Source organism: Mytilus trossulus, chromosome 5, assembly GCF_036588685.1.
Source record: "Mytilus trossulus isolate FHL-02 chromosome 5, PNRI_Mtr1.1.1.hap1, whole genome shotgun sequence".
NCBI classification, from domain to species: domain Eukaryota; kingdom Metazoa; phylum Mollusca; class Bivalvia; order Mytilida; family Mytilidae; genus Mytilus; species Mytilus trossulus.
The window spans coordinates 25,125,464-25,152,233 of NC_086377.1; the positions used below are offsets into that span (position 1 = coordinate 25,125,464).

The 26,770-nt window shown below is 32.9% G+C and overlaps 1 protein-coding gene across 1 annotated transcript in view; it reads left to right on the plus strand.

Annotated features, from left to right (window-relative positions):
- The window catches only part of LOC134717782 (cytochrome P450 2J5-like), a 47,513-nt gene extending 24,160 nt beyond the window's left edge, over positions 1-23,353 (plus strand). The window contains exons 2-9 of the mRNA XM_063580276.1: positions 13,532-13,881; positions 15,136-15,352; positions 18,153-18,279; positions 19,998-20,154; positions 20,769-20,905; positions 21,373-21,469; positions 21,959-22,187; positions 23,089-23,353. Coding sequence (XP_063436346.1) covers positions 13,532-13,881; positions 15,136-15,352; positions 18,153-18,279; positions 19,998-20,154; positions 20,769-20,905; positions 21,373-21,469; positions 21,959-22,187; positions 23,089-23,353 — 1,579 coding nt within the window. The remainder of the gene's footprint in view (positions 1-13,531; positions 13,882-15,135; positions 15,353-18,152; positions 18,280-19,997; positions 20,155-20,768; positions 20,906-21,372; positions 21,470-21,958; positions 22,188-23,088) is intronic.
- Positions 23,354-26,770: the final 3,417 nt, after the last annotated feature.

Consider the following 26,770-nt stretch of genomic DNA (forward strand, 5'->3'; position numbering starts at 1 on the left):
TATTAACTGATTAAAAGTGCAGTCATACTCATTTAACTGTTTTATATACTACTAGTTAATAAAATTTAAGGTATAATACTTTATTTGAGATAATAAATGAGATTTTTGTGAGTTTATACAGTATTTATATTAGGCTATGTTATCTGCCATATATGTAACACTCCCAAACGTGTCCTTCCCCCCAAATGTGTCCGATTTCCACAAACGTGTCTTTTCTCCCTAAACGTGTCCGAAATGTACAATATTCCCCAAACGTGTCGATAAATTTTATTCGCCAAAACTTGTCCAATATTTAACGCCAGAACGTCTCATGTCTTTTAGCGTTAATACATGTATCTCCTAAATAAAATCGCTGATAACGTTGACGACAATTTAATAATGGGGACACAGGTGACAAAGTTTTCATTTAATAGCTTTAGTTAATTAAATGTAGGTTTTTAATGAATATCATAATTCAAAATTTAATCTGTAATTGTTAATTAATTTTTGACTGAAACTGCTTCTTGTTCAGTTGCAAGTATTTCAAACGCATTAAGAGCGAATCTGCACATAGTTATAGAGTTGAATTAATCCGTTACTTTGTAAATTATTTTGTACTTATAAACTCCAATGATGCATTTTAAATTTATCCGAATATTGCCTGGCGGGAGTTAAGCAGCATTTTTTTTTTTAACTTTTGTAAAAATCATAAACTGGTTATCCGTTTTTTTTAATAAATTTTAGGTTTCCAGCATCACTAAAGACACACGAGCAAGAGACATAACATCCAGTGCCAAATATTTCATGTTTTATAGATTCTTTTTATCAATATGAATGTTATGTGATCAACGCCAGTTATTAATGGTTACCGTAATTACAAATTTAATTTGCAGAGAAAGGGACACTTTCATCCATTGACTGTTCAGTTTAACTAAACATGTTTGCTTACAATTTACATACGACATAGCCGAAGGGACGCCCCCCACTTTTACCCGTTTCTTTTTGCTGGTTTTAAAAAGTACCTTATCTATATTTTTAATGAAATGGTAAAATTAGTATACATTAATGGAATAGCAATAACCAAATAACGCTTGATATGGACACGTTTTTGGGATTTGACACGTTTGGTTTTTTTTTTTAAATTGACACGTTTGGGCATTTATACAAATCACACGCTTTGACAATGTTTTTAACTAGATATGTTTTGCAGTTCAGTGACGTCAATGTGGACACGTTTAGGGGGAAGGACACGTTTCTGAGTGTTACATATACACATGGTATGCCGCAATGATATACATGTAAAAGGGTGGTAAAGGGTTATTTTTTTTTAATGTTTTCGGCCTTTTTATTTTCCGTAAATTTCGTGTTTTGATGTTTTCATTTCTCCTTTTTTCATGTTTGGCTTGACTTGCTTGCTTTGTGTTTCCCCTTATTTGTTTTCCATGTTTCCCATTTAATTAAAAAGTGTGGAATATAGTGTAATACCTTCTGAAATTTGTTTAATCTAATAGTAATTGATGTATGTTTTACTTTTGCAAAATTTATTGTATGAGTCTATCAAATTACTATGAATAATATTTTATTTTCAAATAATTAAGATGCAAGTAGCAGATGGTAAAAGTTGACCGCAAGGTTTTTATGTTCATTAATAAAGGCTGCATGATTTTGAAGAACTACTCAATAATTACTTGTGGTAATTTTTTCTTTAATATTTACAGTAATTTTTGTCATGCTTCATTTTTTCGGACCTTTATTTTTCGTGCAACGTTTTTGAGATTTTTATTTCATGCGTTTCCGTGTTTAATACCCCCTTTACTACCCTCATGTAACAGGTAAAAATAAAATAATTTTATTAAATCTTTATGACGACAATTTTTTCAGGGTAGTAATTAACCTTTGTTTTAATGTTTTAAAACACCACAGAAACAACTTTCTTTGCATTTATAACAATTTATAACATTTTTTTATATGAAAGCATATTGTGAAGCTAAACCTGCTTTTGATTGAAGATTTTTTTTTTATCATATATATATCTTGGGAGTTTCATAGCACCATTTTATTTTTATTAAATTTATTTTGAGAGTTATGGCCTTAACTTTTTTAGGAATTAGGGGACAAAACCAATACTTTTCTATTTTTTTGTATAAATTGCTTATTTTTTGGACTAATTTTAACAGGGTTTTATTCTTGAATTCTTGAGGTTCTTTAATATGCTGAATGTTACCATGTATTATATTTTTGGATTTTGGGCCCCAAATTTAAAATGGTCCACATTCATGAGGTCCACAGGGTACAGAATTAAACTGTGTTTGATTTTAATAAAAATGAATTATTGTTTTTTTTTATATGCTTAATATAAATTTGTATATAGATTTTTAGTTTTGGTACCGTTTTTAAATCGGTCTACATTATGGTCCATAGGGTATGAAATTAAACTTACATGTGTAGTTTGATTTCCTTAAGAATTGAGTTCTTGGTGTACTTTGATATACGAATCTAACTGTGAAATTTAATTTTTAATTTTAGGTTCGGTTTTTAATTTGGTTTACATTAAGGTTGAAAGGGTTAATTATTAAACTTAGTGTGATTTTAACAAAAATTGATTTTTTTGGGGGTTCTTTGATATTTTGAATTTAAACATTTAGATTTTTGATTAAGAGCTCAGAAGATTGTCTAATTTGGGGTACAAATTGAAAATTTGTTTGATTTCAACAAAAATTGAGTTCTATGTTTTTTTTTGATATGCCGAATTTCACCACTTATTTACATTTTGATGTTTGGGTCCTGTTATGAGTTATGAAGTTGGTTCCTTATTGAGGAGAAAAGGGTACAAAAGCGAACTTTAGTTTGATTTATGAAAAATTGGATTATTGGGTTTTTAATATGCTGAATATAACTATGTATTTAGATTTTGGATATTGGACTATAATAGGAAAATTTAAAAGTCTTAGACCACATTTATTCTGTGTCAGAATTTATGCTGAGTTAATTATTTAATCACAATATAAATTAAGAGTTGTATCAAGCTTGAATGTTGTGTTTGTACTTGCCCCTTTTGTTTTTGGTACTACCTCTGCGGTTGTATTAGGCTGCGCCCTGAGGAGTATTTTATTTTAGGAATATTGCCATGATGATTTTTCCCATATATATGCATTTTTGGGGAAAACGGGGGGGGGGGGGGGATTAAGAAAATGTATACAACAAAAATTATCAGCAAGACCATTTAAAATCATTGGTGGATCCAGGGGAGGGTTAAGGGGTTGGAACCCCCATTTTTTTGGCAGATTAATGCATTTGAATGGGGACATGAAGTTGGAACCCCCCTTTGTCCTGTGTTGGGAACCTCCCTTTTAAAATGGCTGGATCCTTCCCTGAAAATAATGTGTATGCCCAATTTATGGGCATTATGTTTTTTGGACTGTGTGTTTGTTTGTTCATTTGTTTCTGTTTAGGTAAAAGGTTTGGTTATAATAGTTTTAATTGATGAAATTGTATTGCAATTAACCTGAAACTTTGATATGATCTTTTTAATTTTAATGCCAAATTAGAGTTTTGATTTTAATTTCACGGTCTACTGAACTGCAGAACATAGAAAACTTGTGCGAGTAGGTAATCTGTATACTATGGACACATTCTTGTTAAGTCTTAAATTACATTTTAGATTTATACTATGCTACATGTATGAAGATTTGAGAGTGGACATTTATTTGTCTTTGTTGAAAGTACAAATTTATATATTTAGGTGTGACACAGTTTGTTAAGAGCCTCAAATTAATTTTTTACCCATGAACAGTTTAAGTTTAAAGTATTGGTTTGTTTCTTTAATCAGCATCAGTTTTGCAAATTAGTTTTACTCACTGTTTTTGTTATTCGTGAAGATATGATGTTTTGTTTTTTTTATTATATCATTGCAAGTTACAAAGAATTTTGAATTTTGTTTCTGTCTAATGATTTAGGGCAGAGTTATGGTCCTTTGACTTTTGAAAATTTACTAAAATAATCAGTTTTTCTCACCTTTTTTGTCATTTTTGTATATATGGATTTAATAATTAGTATATCTTTATCATACCATGTACGTAACAGTTAAAGTTAAAAGTTTAAATTTTGATTTTGTTTGATAATTTTGTGGAGAGTAATGGTTGTTGGGCTTAGAAAATTATTTGAAATAATCAGTTTTAAACACTTTTTTTGTCATGCTTTTAAAATACATTAACTTGATTTTTGTTATAAGGTTTACAATGACAAGTTATAAATCAAGTTACAATTTTGTTTCAATACAATTATTTTTTTAAATGGTAGGGGATTTTGCATTGCCATGCAATACTCACAGAATGCTTGTTTTACGCCCATTTATGGGACGACGTACAGTCAGGGGTACTACTTGTACAAGTTATCTCTATTTACTTAAAGATATTTGACGCCACAATGGAAAAGTGATTGTTGTATGCGTCAAAAGGCCGGCCGAGTAGGTTAATAGCGATAAGGTGTATATACACATATAACTAAATAAATAATGTTTGAATAATCTCCCCTTAATTTTCTTTAAAATTTACTTGTATAAGCAAATTTTTCTTACAATCCCACAAAAGTTATTAAGTTTTGTGATGTAAATTCATGCCTTTTATGATTTTTTCCAGGCTGCTGATTTTTTTTATTAGAGTTTAATGTTTCATCTCATTAATTGAAAAAAGAAACTGATTGGGCAAAGATCTTTTAAAAGTATTTGGGCAAGGCCTAAAAAATTGCTCCTTGGGGGCTTGTAAATGAGCAGTGTTTTGAAGATAACAGACAAATGGGATTTTAATTGTCTATGAAATTACACTTAAATGATTAATAAAGACATTTGTAAAGGGCAGATAATTTAAAATTCTATTAGAGCAAAGAAATCATAAGAATTCAATACAGAAGATAGGATGACTTATTTTCTTTTACAAGTAAAAATATCTTAATGTTTACGGGACATGACCATGATAACTCAACTGACATATTATGGTATATTGTTAAAAGTTTGTTTTTATGTTTGTTCTGTTCGTCTTTAAAATGTTTGACATTAACTTAAAAACGCTTTAACCAATATGAAAAGAACTTTGGTGAATTATTTTTATATATATTGCCATGAGTTTTTTTTTTTTATAATAACATACCTGATTTTCCGTTTCCTACTTTTATTTATTAAAAAAGGGGAGATTCTTCAGTTTACAGACTATAACCTTAAAAATAGTTTTACCAACTTGCAAGAAACTGTGGTGAATTGTTTGAATCTATTTATATGAGCTTCCTTTTGATTTTTATACATTTTGTACTATACCTTTTTTGATTTATGGGGATTTATTTTATACAAAAAGGGTTATTTTTAAGTTTTCGGACAGTTACTGAAAAATGCTTTTTGCATTTTTTTAAACTTTATATTTATTGTTGTAAGCTTTCTTTTGGTTTTTATGAATTGAAGATTTTACCCTTCTGAGTAATTGTAAGATTTTATTTATAAAAAGGGTTGATTTTCAGGTTTTGGACAATATCCTTAAAGTGCTTAAAGCAGTTTTTATTAAGATTTGATGACTGATTTTTATTGATTATTATTACATGTATTAGGATAACCTTTTTTTAGTTTTTTTATAAATTTTCTTATAATAAAATGTTAAAAAGTTATTGAACTTTATTTTTTTATAGTTGATATAGTGTGTTTGTATTATGTTACTATTTAACTTTTGATGAACTTCTTTGTACCATTGTTATTTTATGGTGTTTGAGAAATAAAGAATATTGAAATTTTGACAAAAGATTTACTAAGTATTGCCCAACAGCATACTTAGTATTGCGCAACTGCACTGTGTATTGCACAACAGCCAGAAATCTTTAGTTGAATATAAATTTAATTTATATAATGTTCATTTAAAATTGTCTATTTACATGGTTTACTTTAACCAAGATGTAATTTGAAACTTGTAATTAAAATTTTACCAGACATGGCTACAATTATAATTGGAGTATGTATTTTTTTTGTAAAATATGTTTTTTGAGCCTTGTCCGCCTGACAATGAAGATGGCAGACATGGTAAAAAAAAGTACAAAGTATAAAATGTAAATTTTGTCTTATTATCTAGTTATAAAACTGTAATGAATTGAGATATTCTGACAAGATCAATGTTGGAGAGTAAGTGTTATGAGACTGTAGAATATGCACTTTAAAGTTAAAGAATTGAATGCTTTTTACATTTTATTTTTATACAGATATATAATGTTACGAAGTTATAAATGTTTGTCATATGTACATGTTATTGACCTTATTTTTATTGTTGAGTTTCTGCTTTTTATTTTAAAAGCACTTGTTTCATTTTATAATGATGTTTAAATGGGTGTTAGCAGGCTGGTAAGTGTTTTTTGAAGATTTTTGTATTCCTTTTTGGAAACTATTTATGGGCTATATCTATTTACTCATAAAAAATGTAGCACTATTTAGTTTCTGGATAGGTTGCAATTGTTCAACTTGATTAAACTATTACTTTTTAGAGATGTTATTAGATTTGCATGATTTTTTTTATTTCACAAAAGATGGTCAAGTATATATTCCTTATATTTTTAAGTATTGATTGTCATTATGAGTTTTTTATTTATTCTTATTTTTATATGTTTTTTTAATGATTTGAATGTTGGCAATTTTAAGGCAAACAAGTGGTACTTGTTTGAAAGACTCTTTAATAAACTGTAGACACAGGGGTACATGTACTTGTTAAAACCATTTGGAAGTTGTGGAATTCGGCTTACAGGATTATGGGATTATTTAAAAAAAAGAAGATGTGGTATAATGATTGCCAATGAGACATCTTTTCACAAGAGACCAAAATGACTCAGACATTAACAACTTTAGGTCACCGTACAGCCTTTAACAATGAGCAAAGCCCATAATGCATACTCAGCTTTAAAAGGCCCTGATGAGACAATGTAAAACAGTTGAAACGAGAAAACTAAAGTCCTTATTTATTTTAAAAAATGAAAGAAAATATATCTATATATCGATAACCCTTCTGAATAACTAGGTTTTGTTAGCTTTAAGGAATGGCAACATTTTTGTGTTTTGTATAGTATTATTACCATAAAAGGTTTGTTATCAAATACCTTATTGTCCTGAACATGACATATAAGAAGTTTGCATGTTGATTTATTTTTGAATTATGTCTTTGTATGAATGATGAAATTTAGTTAATGCAATGACTGGTTTGTGATAATGAAAACCCTGGTGTAATAATTTTTTAGTTATAGAGATTTTTTTTATTTGAACTAAATGCAGTGTTACAAACACATGCCAAACTAAGAAGATGTTATATTTAAATAACATTAAATATATTTTATGTTGGCAAACCTTCATTATGTTTAGATAGTATGCAAACAGTGGTACTAAAACAGGAGTACTGTTCAGAATGTTGGCGACATAGGCGAAAACAGGGGTACTGTTTAGAATGTTAGCGACGTTGGCAAACAGGTGTACTGTTACAGAATGTTGGCGACGTTGGCAAACAGGGGTACTGGTCAGAATGTTGGCGACGTTGGCGACGTTGGCGAACAGAAGTACTGGTAAGAATGTTGGCGACGTTGGCGACGTTGCCGAACAGGGGTACTGTTCAGAATGTTGGCGACGTTGGCGACGTTGGCGAACAGAAGTACTGGTAAGAATGTTGGCGACGTTGGCGAACAGGGGTACTGGTAAGAATGTTGGCGACGTTGGCGACATTTGCGAACAGGGGTACTGGTTAGAATGTTGGCGACGTTGGCGAACAGGGATACTGGTTAGAATGTTGGCGACGTTGGCGACGTTGGCGAACAGGGGTACTAGTTAGAATGTTGGCGACGTTGGCGACGTTGGCGAACAGGGGTACTGGTAAGAATGTTGGCGACATTGGCGACATTGGCGAACAGGGGTACTGGTTAGAATGTTGGCGACGTTGGCGAACAGGGATACTGGTTAGAATGTTGGCGACGTTGGCGAACAGGGGTACTAGTTAGAATGTTGGCGACGTTGGCGACGTTGGCGAACAGGGATACTGGTTAGAATGTTGGCGACGTTGGCGACGTTGGCGAACAGGGGTACTAGTTAGAATGTTGGCGACGTTGGCGACGTTGGCGAACAGGGATACTGGTTAGAATGTTGGCGACGTTGGCGACGTTGGCGAACAGGGGTACTAATTAGAATGTTGGCGACGTTGGCGACGTTGGCGAACAGGGGTACTGAATAGAATGTTGGCGACGTTGGCGAACAGGGTACTGTTCAGAATGTTGGCGACGTTGGCGACATTTACGAACATTTCCCCAATCCTGTACCAGCCTGCAACACAGAGCCTTGACTCACACCGAACAACAAGCTACAGTTAAAGGGCCCCAAAATTACTAGTGTAAAACCATTCAAACGGGAAAACCAATAGGACAATAAGATTTATAAACTTTAGATAAAGATTAAAAGAAAAACTTCTAAAGTTGTCGGTCTAAATATATTTTATCATATACTTGTATAAAATATTACTAAAATTTTACAGTTCAATAACATTTGAAAATATCAAAAGGCTATGAAACTATTACTTTGTTTATTGACCAGATTTCTAAGAATTGCCATAGCGGGCTGATAAAGGTACCTTTATTGACTGCTTCCGGAATGTTATCACATGCCTTTCCGTTAATTTCCGTGACGTTTATCACATGCAACTTCGTGCATTTCCGGAAATTTGATTGAAAACGACAACAGAACGCGGAAAACGGCAAGTGATAAAATAGCTGAGGAGCAAAAATGAATTAAGTTAAACATATTTTGAAAGACATATTAAATGAGGTGACAATATTATTGAAGAACATGATAATTGTTGTGACAAAACAAATAAAATGCTTGTTATATCAATAAAACAATTAAAGTAAAGAATTTGTTTTGGTTGTCTGTAAATATTTTCTGAAATTGCAAAGACAAACAAAATTAAATTTTAATAGTTCTTGTCTGTATATCTTCTGCTGAAGTATATGATAAAAAGATAATTACATGTCATTTTTCATATCAGACCCTTTATCGGCCCTCGTTCGTGATATCAGCCCTCGAGCCTGCGGCTCTTGGGCTGATATCACAACCTTGGGCCGATAAAGGGTTTGATAGGGAAAATGCCATGTAATAATCTATACTTATCATATACTTAGACTAAATAACATATGATTTTAACCGTTTGATAATAGCATTAAATTAAATTATTTTCCATATTTTTCGATTTGGTGCTTAGCGGGCTGATATGAAAAGTTTATCACATGCTTCGATTGTTATCACATGGCTTACCGTAACGTTATCACATGGCATTCCGGTGATACTCGGCAAATTCCGGAAAATACACCTCAATGCTACGTTTACAGTGAAAGACATTACAAAGTAGTGTACAACACAATTATTTAAATACTGTAACGTATATTGTGTAAAATAATTCAATTAAAAAAAAAAAAAAAAAAAAAATAAATAACTGCGTTTTTTAATTTTTTTCTGAAACATAATTTAGAAAGTTACTTTAAAAAAATTGACTTTTCCAAACTATGTTCATTATGTATTTTGTTGAATTATTTTCTTTGTCGATTAGTCCATATAAAAATGTGGGTATTTTTCTCTTTTATGGCACATAATAGAAAGATTTCATATCGAATGTATCAAATTTTGGGTCCGACGTCCGTGAACTTTTTACTCTTTCAACTTCTGTTCGGGAACCACGTAAAATTTTATGGCACGCCTGAACCACTTTTATAGATAATCCTAAATTATCTCAGATAAACCAGGATTTTCTCAGATAAACTAGGATTATCTCAATTTTTTACATTAAGCTCAAATAAACCGGAATTATCTCGATTTTTTCCAGATAATGCCGGTTTATCTCAGAATTTTCAGATAAACCGGGATTTTCTCCAGATAATGAATTTTCTTTATTTTCTCAGATAAACTAGAATTTTTTCGAATTTGAATTAAGCTGAGATAATCTTAGTTTATCTGAGATAAACCGGGATTATCTGAGAAAATCCGGGATTATCTGAAAATTCTGAGAAAATTGATTATCTGAAAATTCTGAGAAAATTTATTATCTGAAAAAAGGAGCCAATAGAAAGTCACGACACATTGGAAGAAAACTTCATGGTCATAAGGGATAAGATATAGAGACCAATTGGAGCATCTATACAGACAGAATAATGAAAGATAAGGCTCTTACGGGAAAAGTTTTAGAACGTTTATTTTTTTTCTAAATTTTATAGAAATTAACAATTGATTTATTCAGGATGTACATGTATTACAAGTATTTCGATATTAATGAAGATCAGAGGGAAGTTGTCTTGAACGTTTCTTTTAAGATAATTTGAATGTAATATCCGTTTTTTATTTTTCCTTATGTACGAATGCACAGAACAGTTTCTTTTTTTTATTTTTCAAAATACTAATAAGCATGTAGATAACAAAAAAATTATCTGTAGTAGAATAACCTTCTCTGAAACCAGCTTGATTCTGACATAGTAAACAAAAATCATCGGAAAATTTATTCAAACGTGAATTCAAAATAGAAGTAAATAATTTCCCAAAGCAGCTTATAACTGTTATAGGTCTAAAATTGCTAGGATCATGTTTGTTACCTTTATTTTTAAATAATGGTATTATATTTCCAGAAAGCCAATTTTCAGGGATAGTTCCACTGTCAAATATAATATTAAAAAGTTTCACAAACACCTGTGACATAACACTAAATGAGTGTTTTAAATATTCATTTACAATCATATCATCACCAGAGGATTTATTATTTTTTTTTAACTTTCTCAAAGATTTTTCAATTTCCTCTTCTGTAATAGGTGAATTTAATATAACATTTAAATCTTTTACATTGTTCTGATTTTCTTAAACAATCTCTTCATCTTCAGAATTTCCTAAATTTAAATTCTTAAAATAATCAAACAAAATATTAATATGTACACATGGATTGTTTCCCCTTTTACCACCGTTCAAAATCTTCCAGTATTCTTTCGGGTTAATCGATTTTAAGTTTTCTATCTTGTGTCTAATTTTCTTTCTATGTTTACGAATGCTCTTATCCTTTACTCGCTTAGAACTCTTTTCTAGTTTCAGTCAGAAGTGATAATTTAATTTAGAATAAAAGGTAAGAGAAAAATATAAAACAGAAACCTTAGGAATGTTAATCTTTCAAAATATCTTTTTCGTGCATGAGTTATTTTTTGTTTTGTTTTGAGCAGTCTTAAAAGAAGCTTTTATTACTTTTTTCCTGTTATGTCAACATTTATTGGGGGAGGTTGTATATTAATTACCCATATAACAGGCAGAGGTTTGACAATCATGCATGTCATCCGTAATTACATTTACATGTAAAAATTTCCCGATTTGCATCCAGATTTAAAAAAATTAGCTGTCAGTAATAAACAGTCAGTTAGCGTCAAAACAGCTAAAAAATGTGTTTATTAAGTATGTTTAAAGTATATGATGTATATTGTATCTAATCAGCCCTTCTGTATTTCACTGTTTTTTTTTTAATTTATTCAACAAATTTCGCTTGTCCAGGTGTCAATAACGATGATGTCCACACCATGAGTAGTTTGTTAATTGCGTGCTTCTAAAAAGGGACGGTATAAAAACTATTTTTCATATTAAATCTTGCAAACGATTGTAGTCCAATTATAACACTCGTTACATTGTTCTTTGGTATATTTAGAATCCGTAAAAATGAATTATCTGGAAAATGAGATAATGAATTATCTGACGTTATTTTTTAAATATAATCTGGCAAACGATTGTCGTCCAATCAGAACACTCGTTACATTGTTCTTTGGTATATTTAAAACTAAATTATCTGGAAAATAAGATAATGAATTATCTGAAATTCAGATAATCAATTATCTGGAGATAAATTAGGATTATCTCACAGAAAATCGTTCAGATAAACCTAGCTTTTATTAATATTTTAAAATAAACCGGGATTTTCTCCAGATAATGAATTTTCTGTATTATCTGAGATAAACTAGGATTTTTTCGAATTTGAATTAAGCTGAGATAATCTTAGTTTATCTGAGATAAACCGGGATTATATCAGATAAACCTAATTTATCTGAGATAATCTAAGATTAATTAATAAAAGTGGTTCAGGCGTGCCATAAATATATGAATCTGTTGTTTTTCTCTACTGTTGAAGCATATGATAAAAAGATCACAACATGTCATTTTTCATATCGCATGTATTATCAGCCCGCGGTAAATATCAGCCCTCGAGCCATGCGGCTCTTGGGCTGATATTGAACCTATGGCTGATAATACATGCGATATGAAAAATGCCATGTAATAATCTGATAATATAGTATTACAAAATATTAGGTGAGAAAAGAAAAGAAAAATGCCTGACAAATTAGCAAACTAAAGAGATTAAGGACCCCCTTTCGTGTCTTTATACGTACATGTATTTGCTTTAAGATGATTTAGTAATGAAACGATGAATTGTATTTTAAAAAGATATCACTGCAGGAACCATGTATTTGGTATTATTGCAGTTCAAGTTTGAAAAGCTGAAATAAAAACGATAATCAGAAATTTAGACGTCGTCACTGCAAGCATGGATACATCAAACCAACAGAGAAAGTCACTGTACACCCACATTTGCATATTTTCATTTTTTTAGTCGTGGTTTAAGTATATGTTACGCCATGACTGTCTTTTGTTGATGGTGACCATTATATGCAATGGTGACAACATTATATATATGTGGTCAAACCATTATATGCAGTTGTTACACCGTTATATGCAGTGCTCACAACATTATATGCAGTGCTACATGTATATAATGTTGTGAGCACTGCATATAATAATGTGACAACTGTATATTATGGTGCGACACTTGCATATAATTGTGTGACCACTGCATATAATGTTGTGACCACTGCATATAATGTTGTGACCACTGCATATAATGTTGTGACCACTGCATATAATGCTGATCATCAACATAAAGCAGTCATGGCGTTCCATATAAGTAGTCGAACTATCACTAGCCTGTCAATTGATGTTTTCAGTTCAAATCACGCACTGGCAGGTGCCATCGACTGCAATCATAATTGAATAGTGAGTGTCAGTTTTCTTACTGAAGTTTGGTGGTCATCTCCGTGCACTCCTATTTCCTCCACCAATACAAACTGACCACCACAAAAAGCAAAAACGTATTGAAAGTGTCGTTAAACACCAACAATCAATCAAAGAGATACATATTCAGATACTACTGATAGTCATTATCCTTTTATGAATAATTATAAGGGAACGACCATTTAACTTCTTTTTTTTTTAATTCTGAGGGGGCTATTAAATATCCTTTTGAAGCAGATGACACAATAAATATTTTAAAGTGTTTAGTTCTGAATAATTTTATCCGATTGTTCGAGTCGAAAAACTTAATAAATTTGTACGCGCGATACGAAAAAAATAAATTTGACCAAGAAAAAACCCCTCCCTTTGAAGCTAAATGGTTGTTCCCTGAGAAGTTTTATTTTGTTCTGTGGTTTTCTGTAGATTTGTTATGGAAAGCGTAACCACTCTGGCACTGGCATTCTCAGTCTGCAGCCTCACTATATTCTGTGTTTATCGTAGAATGGCAGGATCAAGTACTAGCCTCCCTGGACCAAGGGCGTGGCCAATAGTGGGAAATCTTCTAATGATAAGTAAAGCCAAAGACTTTTATAAACTAACAAAGGAGTTACAGAAGAAGTATGGCAACGTTTATAAACTGCAGTTTGGACAGTTGACCATCGTTTTCATTTCTGGGCACAAAAATATAACGAAATGTTGGATTGAAGATGGCGATATTTCTACGGACAGACCGGACTGGCTATTTTGTCCAAGAGTAATCACCAAACAAAAAGGTCAGTTAAATAAGTTTTAATATCAATTAGGGAAATGCAATTAAAAAATACAAAACAAATACTTTACCATTCTAATTAAATATAGAACTCTGGTTGTGTTATACTAACTCCATATGTATCATGCAGAGGATAACGATATCAGAGTTCTATAATTTATTTATACTGATATTCTTGCTAATGTGGTAACACCGATTTATAAGTCCAAATTTATCATAATTACCGAGGCCATTTGACAAAGGGAAAATGTTTAATGTCTGTAAATAAAATCATCAAAGATATCAGGATTAAATTTTGTATTTATGACAGACGCGCGTTTCGCTTACATAAGACTCATCAGTAACACTCGAATCTAAAAAAAATGAAAAGGCAAACTTGTAAATGAACCATGCATGCATCTAAATAGAATTTTAAAAAAAATGTTCACTGTTGTAGTATAAGCTACATTCTTCTGTTTTTTTTTTACAAGATTTAAATAAACTTGTTCGAGGTTTAAAATGATAAAGACAGTAAGTCGTTTCAGAAATGTAAAGGACTATGGGTAATTCAATTGTTCGTACCCTAAAATGAAAGTATAGTTATGTTATTGGTTGGAATTTCATTGTATCGGACTTTTTTAACCAATCACAATGTTTTGGTGTACACTTTTGAAAATATTACCCAGAATGCATTAGATTTTTGAAACGGTCAATTGTAGTCCAATACAGACGTATAATACCCAAAGAACGTAACGTAGGACTCCAAAATTTCAGAAAAAATCCTTTTTACAATTTCGGGCATATATTATTTATGACTATATATTATACATGTATATGGAATTTTTATGAAGATCTTTAATAAAAGCGCTATTCTTGATTTTGTTTGACAAGATTGTGTATCACATTTGTCAAGAATTATTAATAATATACCTTACCCTGTCTTTTCTTGTGTGTATGTGAACAAATACCGAATAACCAACAACATCACTATAAAAACCACGGACGAAAACGTTTTATTTATACTTTTGTTCAACTTAAATATCAAAATTAATATGGCTTTTGTCTTCGTTTTAATGCGTTGCAACATCAAAATCACATGTGCATATATCTATGTTCGCAAAAAAATTATTTACACATGCATTTGTAATTTGAAACAAAAGTATGATTATACAAAAATAATTAAGCTTTTAGTCTTAGATCCCGTGAACATGTTAGTTACATTATGCACTCGTTATTGATTACTTTACAAATAATGGAACAGTTTTGTGAATTTTACTAGGAATTATAATGGCGAATGGACATCAGTATATTGAACTATATAAACTCCTGATGCAAGCACAACGCGGGGAATTTTTCCAAAAGAACATGGAACTTCAGCTAACAGAAGAAATCAATGAACTGTGTAAGTGCTTCAGTCCGGAAAATGCAGTAGATCCATTGGAACATTTAAGAACCAGCGTACTAAATGTTGGCGCCATAATGGCATTCGGAAAGAGGTAATTTTATCATACTAGCATGAGCTGCATTAGCGGATCCAGGGGGGGGGGGGTTCCGGGGGTTGGAACCCCCTATTTTGGGCCCATCAATGCATTTGAATGAGGACATATAGTTAAAACCCACCCCTCTTTGTCCTGGGTTGGGACCCCCCTTTTCAAAATGGCTGGATCCGCCCCTGAGGTGCGTCGCATAGAAATCGACCTTATGCAAGTGCACGTATACATGTACAAGACTTGATCGATATTGGAGCGTTCAAATACGAAATAAAAGATCTGTTTTGAAGGGTTCTTATTACAACTCAACTTTCAAGTGGTTAGAGTTTTTCCATTAAGATAATTTAGAGATTGATAATCATTTGCATAAGGTCTATTTCAATCCGACGCAGCACATTTTATATTAAAATACAAAGTTTCAGTATACAAGTTCAGTCATGTCGATCAAATTATAAAAAAAATCAAAACTACACTTAATAAATTCTAAGCGTCTGCCACCCTTTTCTGGTTTTAACTTATTAATAAGGATAAAAGCCAAATATTTGAAAATCAGAGGTATAAATATCTACCCCTACCCCACAAAAGGCATATTCTATTCATCCAGTGTTAATCTATAGTTCCCGCCTTTTACTATGGATGTCATACCTTAAAGATTACAGAGTCTATGTGTTTTTGATTGTACTAGGACTATAGTCTATATATTCCGCCTTTCACCCATATCGTCCTTCCTTACATAATCTACGTATGTTCTATTATTCTAGTGCTACTAGTCTTTATTTCCCAACTTTCATCCTGGTTGTTCTGTCTTAAAGAATCTACGTGTTTGCTATTGTTCCAGTGAGGGTCTATAGCTCCCGCCTTTCGCCCTGGTCGTCCTACCTAACAAAATTTATGTTTTTTCTATTGTTCCAGTGACACTATATTTCCCGGCTTTCATCCTGGTCGCCCTACTTTACATAATCTATGTGTTTTCTATTGTTCCAGTGACACTATATTTCCCGGCTTTCATCCTGGTCGTCCTACTTTACATAATTTATGTTTTTTTCTATTGTTCCAGTGACACTTAATTTCCCGCCTTTCACCCTGGTAGTCTTCCTACCTTACATAATCTATTTGTTTCCTTTTGTTCCAATGACACTATATTTCCCGCCTTTCACCCTGGTCGTCCTACAGTGCATTACATAATCTATGTGTTTTCTTTTTTTCCAGTGACACTATATTTCCCGCCATTCACCCTGGTCGTCCTACATTACATAATCCATGTATTTTTTATTGTTCCAGTGACACTATATTTCCCGCCTTTCACCCTGGTTATCCTACAGTACCTTACATAATCTATGTGTTTTCTATTGTTCCAGTGACACTATATTTCCCGCTATTCACCCTGGTCGTCCTACATTACATAATCCATGTATTTTTTATTGTTCCAGTGACACTATATTTCCCGCCTTTCACCCTGGTTATCCTACAGTACCTTACATAATCTATGTGTTTTCTATTGTTCCAGTGACACTATATTTCCCGCCTTTCACCCTGGTCGTCCTACCTTACATAATCTATGTGTTTTCTATTGTTCCAGTGACACTATATGTCCCGCCTTTCACCCTGGTTGTTCTACAGTACCTAAGACATAATACATAATCTATGTGTTTTCTATTGTTCCAGTGACACTATATTTTCCGCCTTTTACCCTTGTCGTCCTACCTAACATAATCTATGAGTTTTCTATGGTTCCAGTGACACTATATTTCCCGGCTGCCTTTCACTCTGTTCGTTCTACATCACAGAATGGTCACCCACATAATCTACATGTATTCTATTGACCCGTGCTAGTCCATTCTCCCCGCCTGTCTCCTTGTTGGTCCTACCCCTAGTTTTTGGTGGGGTTCGTGTTGTTTATTCTTTAGTTTTCTATGTTGTGTCATGTGTACTATTGTTTTTCTGTTTGTCTTTTTCATTTTTAGCCATGGCGTTGTCAGTTTGTTTTAGATTTACGAGTTTGACTGTCCCTTTGATATCTTTCGTCCCTCTTTTTGCATACTCTATGTGTTTTTTATTGTTTCGGTGATAGTATATTCCTCCCGCCTTTTACACTAGTCTCTCTACATGTACTGACCATCATTTATGTGTATGCTGTATTCAATCAATCAATAGGTTTGAAAAAAGACCTTCGTATGTATATGAGGATTACGTTTCCATTGTATAAGACAGAAAAAGGTATTTTGTGATTAAGTTTGAAAATTGACTCACATAATAATTGTGAAAAAGATGGTTTATAGAAAGAAAAAACTGAGGATATGGTGTATCAATCCGTTCAACGAATTCAGTTCATGTATTGCAAAATCAATTTATTAGTTTGCCTCCGGGTGTGGGATTTTTTCTTTGTGTTGAAGATCAATCAGGGGCCAACAATTGACCTTTATTTTTTTCTGATCTTTGGGCGATTTTTTGTCTTTTTGACAAATTTTCCTATTTCATTCTTTATTTTATTAAAAAGCAAAAAAGAATTGCTGTTCTTCATCTGAATGTCAAAGCGATGCTTTCTTGTCATGCAAAACATTATAGATCAAAATACTGTTTCCACATGGAGCTTTGGCTCACAACGAGCAGTACGCTATACAGGGCTCCAAAAATGATAAGTATAAAACCATTCAAACAGGAAAACCAACGGTCTAATCTATATAATATCGAGAAATTAAAAACACTCATAAACCACATTGATAAACTACAACCACTGAACAGGAGAATCCTGCTTCAAGCGCTAGCACATATACTACATATTAATTCACATTATATTTTTTTGCAGATTTGATTACAGTGACGCGGAGTTTAAAACACTGTATGCCAGGATCCTTTATGTGTTTAAACATGGTCAAAGTCTTGGCAGGAAAGAAACTTTCTTCAGTTGGCTAGCTTTCTTTACAAAGTCTCAGGTAGTATACTCAGTTAGCGACACTATGACAATTGGTTTAATGTGAAGCTTAAGGCAAGTGCATGCAAGATTCCATTTGTCTGTCTTTATAAAAATCATGTAGAGGATGATTCATGACATGTCACAGAAGTAATTTGTTTTGCCCTATATCAATACAAGATGTCCGCTTTGTGCTTTCTTTCGTTCGTCTGTCCGTTCATTGGTCCGTCCGTCTGTTCAGCTTCAGCTTCAGGTTAAAGTTTTTGGTGAAGGTAGTTTCAGTAGTTTGTGTTAAATTAAAGTCCAATCAACTTTAAATTAAGTACAAATAATCCCTATGATAATTTATGATCTTTCAAATTTGCATGCCAAAGTAGAGTTTTGACCCCAATTTCACGGTCCACTGAACATACACAATAATAGTGCGAGTGGGGCTCGGGCATCCTTGTACTATGGGCACACTCTTGTTAACAACTAACTCGGTAGCGTGCTTACTTTAAATTTTAAAGGTTGATTACAGGCTGTGACAAATCGGACATATTTGGTATTCGCTGATTCAGTGCCTCACATCATGTATTTCAGTGCCTCACACCATGTATTTCAGTGCCCCACACCATGTATTTAAGTGCCTCACACAATGTATTTCAGTGCCTCACACCGTGTATTTCAGTGCCTCACACCATGTATTTCAGTGCCTCACACCATGTATTTCAGTGCCGCACACCATGTATTTCAGTGCCCCACACCATGTATCTAAGTGCCTCACACCATGTATTTCAGTGCCTCACACCATGTATTTCAGTGCCTCACACCATGTATTTCAGTGCCTCACACAATGTATTTAAGTGCCGCACACCATGTATTTCAGTGCCGCACACCATGTATTTCAGTGCCGCACACCATGTATTTCAGTGCCTCACACCATGTATTTCAGTGCCGCACACCATGTATTTCAGTGCCCCACACCATGTATTTCAGTGCCCCACACCATGTATTTCAGTGCCTCACACCATGTATTTCAGTGCCTCACATCATGTATTTCAGTGCCGCACACCATGTATTTCAGTGCCGCACACCATGTATTTCAGTGCCGCACACCATGTATTTCAGTGCCGCACACCATGTATTTCAGTGCCGCACACCATGTATTTCAGTGCCTCACACCATGTATTTCAGTGCCTCACACCCATGTATTTCAGTGCCTCACCCCATGTATTTCAGTGCCGCACACCATGTATTTCAGTGCCTCACACCATGTATTTCAGTGCCGCACACCATGTATTTCAGTGCCTCACACCATGTATTTCAGTGCCTCACACCCATGTATTTCAGTGCCTCACACCATGTATTTCAGAGTAAGACATAAATGTAAGACATATCGGTTTCGATTCAAAATAAATATGTATACTTTTCATTTATTAAAACTTATTATCCTATAGACAGTCGATACGATTGTTTGTACCCTTCCGGAGCACCTGAGATCACCCACATTTTTTTTGTGGGGAGTTTGTGTTGCTTAGATTTTAGTTTTCTATGTTGTATCTTGTGTACTATTGATGTCTGTTTTCTTTTTTAAGCAATGGTCTTGTCAGTTTGTGTTCGATCTATGAGTTTGACTGTCCATCGGTCTTTTTTCGCTCTTCATTTTCAAATTATATAAACCAATCCAGACCCTTAAGGTCACGTGTCATTTACAAATTACGTTACTGGGTGATTTCTACTTTAACTGTTGACTTACAGGTTAGAGAGGTTATTGCAGAAAATGACAAATTACATGAATATATAAGAGAACAATTGAAGGACCACAAAATTGAACATAGTCCGAAGTCTCCAAAGGATTTTCTAGATTTCTATCTTAACCTATCAGAGGAAACCAGAAAGGACAGCGCTTTATCAGGTTAGAATTTGCATAGAATATAATACCCCCCTTCCCTTTGCAATCATCTTACTAAAATGTTTGAATTCTCCTCAAAAGTTTTCCAAACCTTTTTACCAAATGTCTGTTACTGGAAGGGGAAGTTAAAGAAATACAGGAAATATATCTTACCAAATTGAACTTTGACTTGCCAAACAAACCATTAATCAATATACATATAACTTCTGTTGAAAGCAATTTACTAAATAAACTCATCATAGACACATTGATAAAATTTTGTATTTACGCCAGACGCGCGTTTCGTCTATAAAGGACTCATTAGTTACGGTCGAATAAAGAAAAAAAAATTTAAAAAAAGTACGAAGTTGAAGAGCATTGAGGACTAAAAGTTTGTCAAGCACAGCTTAGGTTATCTATTCCAGAGGTAGAAAAGCCTTACTACTAGTATTTCAAAAATTCGAAATGTTTTAAACAGTTAATTTATAAAGTTAACCATATCAATGATAATGCATGTCAGCACAGAAGGTTTGACTTGCCTCCTGGGCTGGTGATACCCTCTAAGGTAAAAAATACAGCTTTTCGACGAAGACAATATTTCTTCATTTTCAAACAAACCATTGACCTTTGTTTTTCAGAAGCTAATATGTTCCAGACTATCGTTGATATGTTTACTGGGTCCATCGACTCATTGACAGCCACACTGATGATAATTGTGTTTTATCTATTGAAATACCCGGATGTCCAAAGAAAATGCAGAGAAGAATTACACAGGGTAAACAAATACAAATCGATGTTTAAATGAACATTCTTCTGTTATTTTTCCTTTAGAATTTTGTCAAGAGTGTTATGGGTTTCGTGTCAAACTGAAAGTAATACATAATACATGTATATCTGTTCTTTTGCTTTAGACTTTTGTCAAGAGTATATTGGGGCTATCAAATTGGGTCAAATCACCAATCCATTCTATTGAATATCAATTTAGCCAATCCCCGATTAAAATATGCGTGACAGTTCACATATAAGGGAGATAACTAAAAATGTGTCAAAGTTCACACATTAGGGAGTTAATTCCAGATGCGTGAAAGTTTACACCTAAGAGAGATAACTCAAAATGCGTCAAAATTTACACATAAGAGGGTTAACTCAAGATGCGTCAAAATTCACACATAAGGGAGATAACTCAAAATGTGTGAAAGTTCAAACAAAAGAAAGATAACTCTGTTACAACATATTTTGTAGGTATGCAAAGGAAAGAGTAAAGTGACGTTAGAAGATGGAGATCAACTTGTATATAACAGATCAACTATTAGAGAAGTACTACGCATAGCAAAACCACGTATGAAATCTTTAACTTTATATATTCAATGGTTATTGTAAATTTTAAGTGTAAACTGACTTGTGTTGGCTGTGTTATAATCTAGCAATTTGTTTTGAAAAAAAACGTATTCTCTGGATTTTATTTTTCTTATATTGTTATTTTCGTTGATTCTTCGAAGACAATTAACTCAAAAGGAATGAGTAACAATAGTACAAAAGACAGAAGATAGAAAACTAAAGACTAAGCAACACGAACCCCACCAGAAACTGGGTCTAATCTCTGGTGCTCTGGAATTGTAATTAAGACTCATCAGTGACGCTCAGATCAAAATAGTTATGAAGCTAAACAAATGCAAAGTTGAAGAACATTGAGGACCTCAAATTCCAAAACGTTGTGCCAAAAACGGCTAAGGTAATCTATTCCTGGGATAGAAAAATCCTTAGTTTTTTCGAAAGTTTTGTCAACAGGAAATTTAAACTGTATCACGTGGTATATTTTTTTTTGCAGTCGTATTCTCCATATACAGAACCAACAAACGGGATATGGAAGTAGACGGTTATACTATCCCAGCAAAGTCTATCATCTTGTATGATTTGAATGACCCTCAGGTCGATCCTACAGTATGGGAAAATCCTCTGGAATTCAATCCTGATAGATGGACTGATAGATTGACAGAAACACAGACAGATGGCTTTCTCCCTTTTGGAACTGGTAAATATAAATTTATTTCTATTCCGTTATATTTGGGGTTTTCCCTTATCTATTTCTATCTTTTGTAGAACAAGTTGTTAAACAAGTTTGAAGAACCGGTTTAGTTTAGAATAGCTAGATGTGTATTTGCTGGGATATATTTTTAATGTCTTATTATCATAATAAAAAGTTACTGCCAGCAAACCAAACCTACATTTTGACTTGCCTCTTATTTTGCCATGTAGATAGATTAGAAATGTTTTAAATTCGGACGAATTTATGAGGGAGAATTTGAATAAACAAATTTATATATATTTGTGTACCGAAGGCGTATAGACAATTTTCCTAGATATAGGAAGATGTTGTATGAGTGCCTATGAGACAACTCTCAATCAAAGTCACAATTATGACAAAAAAATCATTATAGGTCAAGGTACGATGTACAACACGGAGCCTTAGCTCACACCAAACAGCAAGTTGCCTGTATGCAGAATCTAAAGGTTATCAAATATCAAATATTACTGATAATTTCACAATTTTATACCGGGGAATAAGAAATTTTGCGAGCATTCATTGCGATTTTTGATAAATGAACAAAATACGCAATTAATTATTAGGATATTAGAAAACAAATTGCATACAGATATATGTTTCAAATTATCACAATTACTCAATAGGATTTATCCGAAAATCCACTGATATCAATGTGAGAATCTATATAATTACAATTTTAAGCCGATTTAATCAATCACCACTGATCATAACGTTTGGAGACAGTACATTTTAAAAATGTTTTACCAATAATTTATTAGACTTCGAATATTTTTGTATAGGTCAACGTAATTGTCCAGGAAGAGTAGAAGCTGAAATATCGTGGGTCTAAATTATTACCCAGAATTCATTATAAAATTATTACTCAGAATTCATTAGAAAATTATTACCCAGAGTTCATTAGAAAATTACTACCCAGAATTCATTAGAATCCGAACAGCAAAATATTTGTCTTTGTTTTTAGGTGAACGTAAATGTCCAGGAAGAATAGAAGCAGAAAGATCTGTGCTTTTAATTACAACCAATATACTACAGAAGTTTGAGTTAATACCAGAAGATGAAAACTTACCCATGGAACGAGAATGGACCGGAGTTGTCCTTCGTCCTAAACCCTTCAAAATGTTTATGAAACCTGTGGAATATTTCGAAGATTTCAGATAGGGCTGAACAAATATAATGATACTTTTATATTGCAGCACATGCAAAATGTATTTTGACACTAATTTATGTATTGAGTTATTAAGTGTATAAGTACGTAACAAACACACAAATACATTAAGACACTCATACACACATTTTCTTTCAAGTATTTGATTATTTATTTCGTCTATTCCACTATGTCGTGTCTTGCCGTTTATGGTATTCTATATATTTTGTTTGTTTTGATAAAAGATCATATACTAGTAATTGATTTCTATGGCAATAAAGCTTGAATTGAATCAAATTTTTATGGCTTATCATTTAAAATTGATTGTAATTGTACAGACATACATGATTTGAAGTGGTCAGTACGCCCCTTACTCCTTACATATATTGAGACTATGATCACTAAATTAAAGTTGAAATAACAATGTTTTTTTTTTATAATGAATGGACGAAACAACATGATCTAGTGCAATCATTATATACCATGAAATATGTATATTTATCCCCACATTATTGGTCATGAAATAAATTATTGTAATGTTAACATAGTTATCAAAGGTGTCGGGCTTATAATTTAATACGCCAGACGCGCGTTTCGTCAACATAAGACTTATTAGTGAAGCTAAAATCTATATATTTCGAAAGCCAAAACAAGTACAAAGTTAAAAAGGATTGAGAACCTGAAATAACAAAATGTTGTGCCAAATACGACTAAGGTAATCTATGCCTTGGATAAGAAAATCATTAGTATTTAAAGAAAACCAGTAAATTTAAAACAAAATGACCATATAATTGATTATCTTGTAAACACAAAAGTGTTGATAACTTGGCTGGTAAAACCATCAAGGTCGAAACGTCCACCAGCAGTGCCTTCGACCAGGCTTACACGTTGATACGCCAGAGCCAGACACGCGTTTTGTAACGCACTTTAACATTTGCCATATTTAAAGACAATGATTAGACAGGAAATGGTCCCCAATCATTCAAACCTCCACAAGAAACCAAATGACACAGAAGTTAACAACTATAGGTCATCGTATGGGCTTCAAAAATGGACAAAGCTCATACCGCATAGTCATCTATAAAGGGTCCCGAAATGAAAAATACAAACTTCAAGAAAAGCGCTTCGAACGCAAAAGGTTATTAAACGTGTTGTTTTCAATATTTTTTTTATAAAAACTGTTTTGGTTAACTGATGTTAGAAACTGAAAAAACTTGTAGCAATCAAATTCTAGTTACTACTGTCTATACTACATTTATAAACTGATCTATGGTGTCTGTTGGTCATCTCAAAATTCTGATAGTCTTGCTGCTGCAGAGTAGATATCATTTCAATTAATTAGGAGATGTTGGTAGGCCAACCTATGATGCCTTGTAGGGTTACCTTCTGATTCCAGAGAGATAATACAGGAATTTTTCGAAAACTGCACAAATATAATTTCTGTTGCCCATTGAGTAGTTTCTCACCCAACTCGAGCTTACTAGCAAGCCATGGACGTCGCATTTGGAACTCTCCACACTGCAACAACAAAATTACTCTCACTTTGATCAGTTGACCATATTGTTACAATATTTTTTTAGTCTGCTTCTGTGTATATTGGCGTTTATTTTAATTGCACTTCAGTGTGCCTGTTGTTCCGTTGATTTCATCTTCTAGTTGATGTGTTTACCTCGGTTTTAGTGTGTAACCCGGGTCTTTTTGTCTCTGTCAATGAATGACCTTTGAACAGCGGTATACTATTGCTGCCTTTTTAAAGCAGTTTATGAAGAGGCGTAAAATTTCATTTAAAAATAAGTAATTACTGGTAAAAACTGGGCAGTTCAGGAATTACTTGTATTAACTAAGTGTATCGGGAAGTACATATAATTCCTAAATTTTAGTAAAAACGAGTTACTCATCATTACATCTATTAACTGTCACATATGTAGACGAAACGCGTCTGGCGTATATACTAAATTTAGTCCTGGTATCTATGATGAGTTAATATGCATAAACAGGTAAATACAGAAATGAAATTTTCCTTTTTGCGATTTTCAATGGAAATTTACAAATTTTAAAAATACTCCAATTACATGTTTGCATTGTAATCACTCAATTGTGTTTGGATATTACTAGTGCAAGAACATACTTGAATTCATTAATGGTTTCCGGTAAACTGGTCAGGCTTAGTTTCCTGGTTGCTCATGAAATTGTATATAATTGTAGATAAGGCGATGGTTATCGATATGATCAGATGTTCTTCAAAAATCAATTTAACTAGATTAAACCGTTTGTAGTGAGGTCATTCTATCCATTTACCTCGGATTCGTTGTGTCGTTATATGAGCTCACCAAGTTATTGTTTTAAGATTAAATTAATGTATAAAAAATTAAGGTCAAAATCGACTTTCAAGGGAATGCACACATGTAATGAGTAAACTGACAATACTTTGTGATTTTAACTTATTTTTAACTTTAATTTTGGTGATTAAAGTTTCTCCTCAGTTAAATTTTACCAAAGTTGGAGCCAAATGGTTCGAAATGGTCATTCAAAGGTTTTCCTGTTTTCTAAATTTACAGTTTGCAAAAATATGAGTTATACGAAATACTAAGATTTTTCTAGTCCCAGACATTTTATTACCTTAACAGTATTTGACACCACTCTTTAGATTTTTTGGACGTCAATGCTCTTCAACTTTGCACTTGTTTGGGGTTTTTTAAACTATTTTCATCTGCGCGTCACTGATGAGTCTTAAGTATACCTAGACGAAACACGCGTCTGGCGTATTAAATTATAAGACTAGTAACTTTGATAACTATTTACACCACTAGGTCGATGCCACTGCTGGTGGACGTTTCGTCACCGTGGGTATCACCAGCCCAGTAGTTAGCACCGTGTGCTGACATGAATATCAATGATATGGTCATTTTGGTTTTTCAAAATAACTGTTTGGATAAATATGATTCATACAAAATACTAGGAATGTTCTAATCCCAGGCATTGATTACCTTAGCAGTATTTGCCACAACTTTTTGGATTTTTTGGGCCTTAATTCTCTTTAACTTAGTACTTGTTTGGCTTTGACTATGTGGCAAAATTTCTATAACAGTCGTCTGACGAATTACAATATTGACAATTATTTGCAAAGTTATGGCAATAAGATCACGCTTGTCCTTGTGGACCAGGTGAATAAAAAGATTTTACTTTCTGACACTGTTTTATACGGATGAAAATTTTGTACAAAATGTTTAACCTAAATGCATATGATATACTTTCTCTGCGTTAGTTCAAGTTATTTTGCGACGTATGGTATTGTGGGAGTCTTTGATGTCATCAAACAAACTTGTTCATTGCATAAGTTCATGACTCAATTGTTCTACCATTGCGTATGTTCATGACTCAATTGTTCTTTTATTGCATAAGTTCATGACTCAATTGTACTGTCATTGCAT